At 37.3% G+C, this 3626-nt stretch overlaps 1 protein-coding gene across 4 annotated transcripts; it reads right to left on the reverse strand.

Moving 5' to 3' along the window:
* Positions 1 to 702: 702 nt before the first annotated feature.
* On the reverse strand, positions 703 to 2735 carry LOC111389264 (exopolygalacturonase-like). Of its 4 annotated transcripts, none has more exons than XM_023014178.1 (5): positions 2525 to 2735; positions 2135 to 2449; positions 1535 to 2053; positions 1196 to 1454; positions 703 to 1110 (listed from the first exon to the last, which is right to left on the reverse strand). In XM_023014178.1, exons 1-4 carry the CDS (start codon positions 2648 to 2650, stop codon positions 1227 to 1229), a joined length of 1188 nt encoding a protein of 395 aa, XP_022869946.1. In that variant the 5' UTR covers positions 2651 to 2735; the 3' UTR covers positions 703 to 1110; positions 1196 to 1226. The 4 variants fall into 4 exon arrangements, with proteins under 4 accessions (XP_022869946.1, XP_022869947.1, XP_022869944.1 ...); XM_023014179.1 differs by having other exon boundaries at positions 703 to 1103; positions 1189 to 1454; XM_023014176.1 differs by having other exon boundaries at positions 714 to 1098; positions 1183 to 1454; positions 2525 to 2734.
* Between the last annotated feature and the right edge of the window lie 891 nt (positions 2736 to 3626).

Below are 3626 nucleotides of genomic sequence, written 5' to 3' on the forward strand. Positions count from 1 at the left end.
CCACCCGTGAAAGAAGAAGTCAAATATGACGGCTATAATAGTGAAATAACGGTCAAAAAAATCAACTTTTTGAGAGAAAAAATCGCTCCCAAACAAACCCTAATTATGTGCATACAATTAAAGCCTTTCGGTGCAAACTTCGGATCAGACTAATATGACATTATAGGATATACAGTTTGGTATTTAGGGTGCATGCAACCGATGGGACGGTTAGGACTTCGGCAACCACTGCTTCTTTGGCTTTGAATTTGGTGGCGGAATGCGTTATCACCGAGGCTTCGTGGTGGCTGAAACAGACAAATTGGCCTCAAAATGGCGTTGGACATTGATTTGGTTGAATGAGATGAACAACTCCTTTCTTTATGATTACAACGATACTATACTGACAGGAAGGCTTTTGAAGCCTCCTTGACCAAGCTCACTTTTTTTGTATTTTTTATTCACAGGAGTTCCACGCACGTGAGAGGCTGTCATGACTTTTGTCACCCATTTTCGATCACTTTAGCTTATTCTTGTGATTAAGAGTGGCTCTTGTCACTAGGTTGAATCTTGTCCTTTGTTAATTTCTTCGTCGACGATTTATGTTAAATTAAATAAAAAACCAAAAAATAAAAAAATCTTACATCAAGTGAGAAAGGGGTGAAGACATATATCTAATCTCATGTACATGAACAGCTCGTGTGTCAACGAATCATGAATCAGTTGAATTTAAATCAAAGAAATAATATTTTATTGAGACGAAAATTATACAAGTGACAGTTGGACACTTTCAACTCACACTTATTTTATTTAATTATACTAGAACCACCTTAGCATATATCTCTATATAAAAATAAATAAACTGTCTGTCTCTCAATTCTTACACAAAATGTCGAAGCTGAACACATATATATAGTGGAAAAAGTCGGTGACTACAAGTCAAGATTTTTCCATTGCGCGTTAGTGATGAAAGTCGGTTGAAGCTCCTTTGTAGTAAGGCGGAGGGCAACTTTTTATGCCAAGTGGGTGGTGATCCATGCACATATACTCGAGTGGCTGCTGATTAAACTTGTCTCTGTTACTTTCATAGAGACATTATCAATTACATTCTTCAAAATCCTAATAGAAAAAATACATTATTGCAANATTAAACTTGTCTCTGTTACTTTCATAGAGACATTATCAATTACATTCTTCAAAATCCTAATAGAAAAAATACATTATTGCAACATTGATGGAGCCTTTATTTAAGCACAAATTGGTGGATTCTGTTTGCCGACTAAAGTAGGCTTGATGTTGGCACATTTAGTGGTGAGAGGCCCTTCGGTTCCGCTGCATGCAAGATCGATATCTCCGATCTCCACATTTTCACAAGGTTTGGCTTCGCTGCAAGCAAACGTCATTGCCACCGGAGTTTTTGAGGTGCCCCTAATGTTTTTTACAGTCATTTGACTGACTTGAATGAGAGATGGAGACTGTAAATAAACACAAAAAAGAATTCAGTTAATCATAGCTGAAACCTATAATTATTTGCTGGAGTTTGAATTTAACTTACGTCTAGCTTGCACTGGTTATACGGACAATATGCCTGATCAATGATAATAGGATTCTCAACATTGTCCATAATAATATCTTCGTAATGCAGATCTGTTATCTTGAGTTCTGCTGGGGCAGAAGGCCATGTTTTCACTCTAATACCATTTTGGGTGCCAATGAATGTGCAATTCTTGACATAAATGCCGGTTACATCTTCTTCGGTAGCGCCTCTACCAAGACTTCCAACGCTAATGCCGTGGCCTGGCCCGCAAGTTATCTTTTCGATATGGAGTTCTTTCATGCCATCACCAATGGAGATGCAATCATCTCCTGTTTTGATGACGCAATCAGTGACGTTAATCCCTTCTGACCTTGAGATGTGAAGTCCGTCTGTATTAACACTATCACCCGGCGCACTCACGGTGAACTGTTGGAACGTAACATTCTTACACCCTAACACATTGACGTGAAAATTTTTGCTATCTTGAGTCGTCACGTCACGAATGATTGAGTTGGTGATGAAATTGAAGCTGAGATTCTGTATACATGAAATTGATTGATTGCTCAATTAATTCAATTAAGAAAACTTAATTCTGTATACACACACACACACACTTACTGTTGGAAGTTTAACACAATCTGGATTTGTGCCACAATCATTTTTGGCCCATGCTTCTTTACCATTGCCATCAAAAACTCCACCACCTTGTACGGTCAAGTGGTCGACGTAATGTATAGTGATCCATGCAGCGTCCTTGTCGGGCAAATCATTATAATCTGAAGGGGCTTGAATCGTGCCCTGGACTTGAAGCTCAATGGGGGCTTTGCATGGGCCTGCTAATTTTACTTGATCTAACATGAAAGTGCCTTTTGGCACCACAACTGTGCTCGGAGTTGTAGCTGCACATGCCTCCTTCCAAGCGCACGATAAAGCCTATAATATATTTTTTAGAAAATTGTGTGAAAAAGATTACTTGAAATATTCTTCTGTCATACGTTAAATGCATACCTCGGCTATATTTGCATCAGGTTTCCCACCATAATTTCCGATATCAAAAGTCGCTGGCTCTTGGGCATTTACAATGTATGCTAGCAGTGGGAGAAACAACAAGGTGAATTTCGAAGCCATCTTCATCTCTTTATTTTTATTTTTTTTTATTTTTATTTTTTTCGTTTTTTTTCCCTGTGTTTGTATATTTTTAGATCATTGTGAATCCAATTTATAATGTAAGGAGAATATTGAGTGCTACAAAATTCTCGGACTTTACTTCCAATATTGTGGTTGAAAATGCTTTCACTAACAAACTACCAACTTAATCGGTTTTAACATTGAATTATTCAAACGGTTTCTGTTACATAAATTGACGAAATGTGACACTCATCTTGATGTTTTTCCTATTATTTTGTCTATATACTATTATTTGAGTGAATAAGAATTAGTCAATAAATATCATGCAATCTAAGAACAGGATCGGTCCTAGGCCAAAGTGGTGGTCCCGAACGAATTTGTCAAACGTTTGCAGAAATTAAAGATTCAACACAGAGGGATTTTCACCCATTCAAAGGGTTCGGATGTTCACGTGCTCTAAACGTTACTCACCCATTGAGTATCTACAAGTAGATATAGTTCAAATCCACTAAAATCAACTAAAAACGGTGCAGTACAAATGTATGAAGAAATCCCTAATTTCTTCAATGTTTCACTCTCATATCACAGGCAAAGTTCACCACAGTGAACCATAATCAATCTCACAGATTGTACATTAAGTATATCAAAGAATTCATTCAAGATTTTACAAAGATTGAAGAACGGACATAGAGAAAACGAAGAGCCGGAGAAAACCCTAATACAATACACTCATTCATATGAAACGAGGCTAAGGGAGCCTTTTATATGACACCCCAAAAAGTTATATCCAACGTCCACAAATGCACCAATATAAGACCAAAAGCATATTTCCAAGAATGCGTTTATAAGTCATAAGGCCAAACCCGGATTACACAAATAGGCCCAAGTAAAAAATTAGTAAGGCAGCTTTATAACCAACACAAAGGCAACTAAGCAATGGCCTAGAGCCACAAAATTAAAAGGGCCTAAAAAAGGAAAAAAA

This window comes from Olea europaea, unplaced genomic scaffold (assembly GCF_002742605.1).
Source record: "Olea europaea var. sylvestris unplaced genomic scaffold, O_europaea_v1 scaffold572, whole genome shotgun sequence".
NCBI classification, from domain to species: Eukaryota; Viridiplantae; Streptophyta; class Magnoliopsida; order Lamiales; family Oleaceae; genus Olea; species Olea europaea.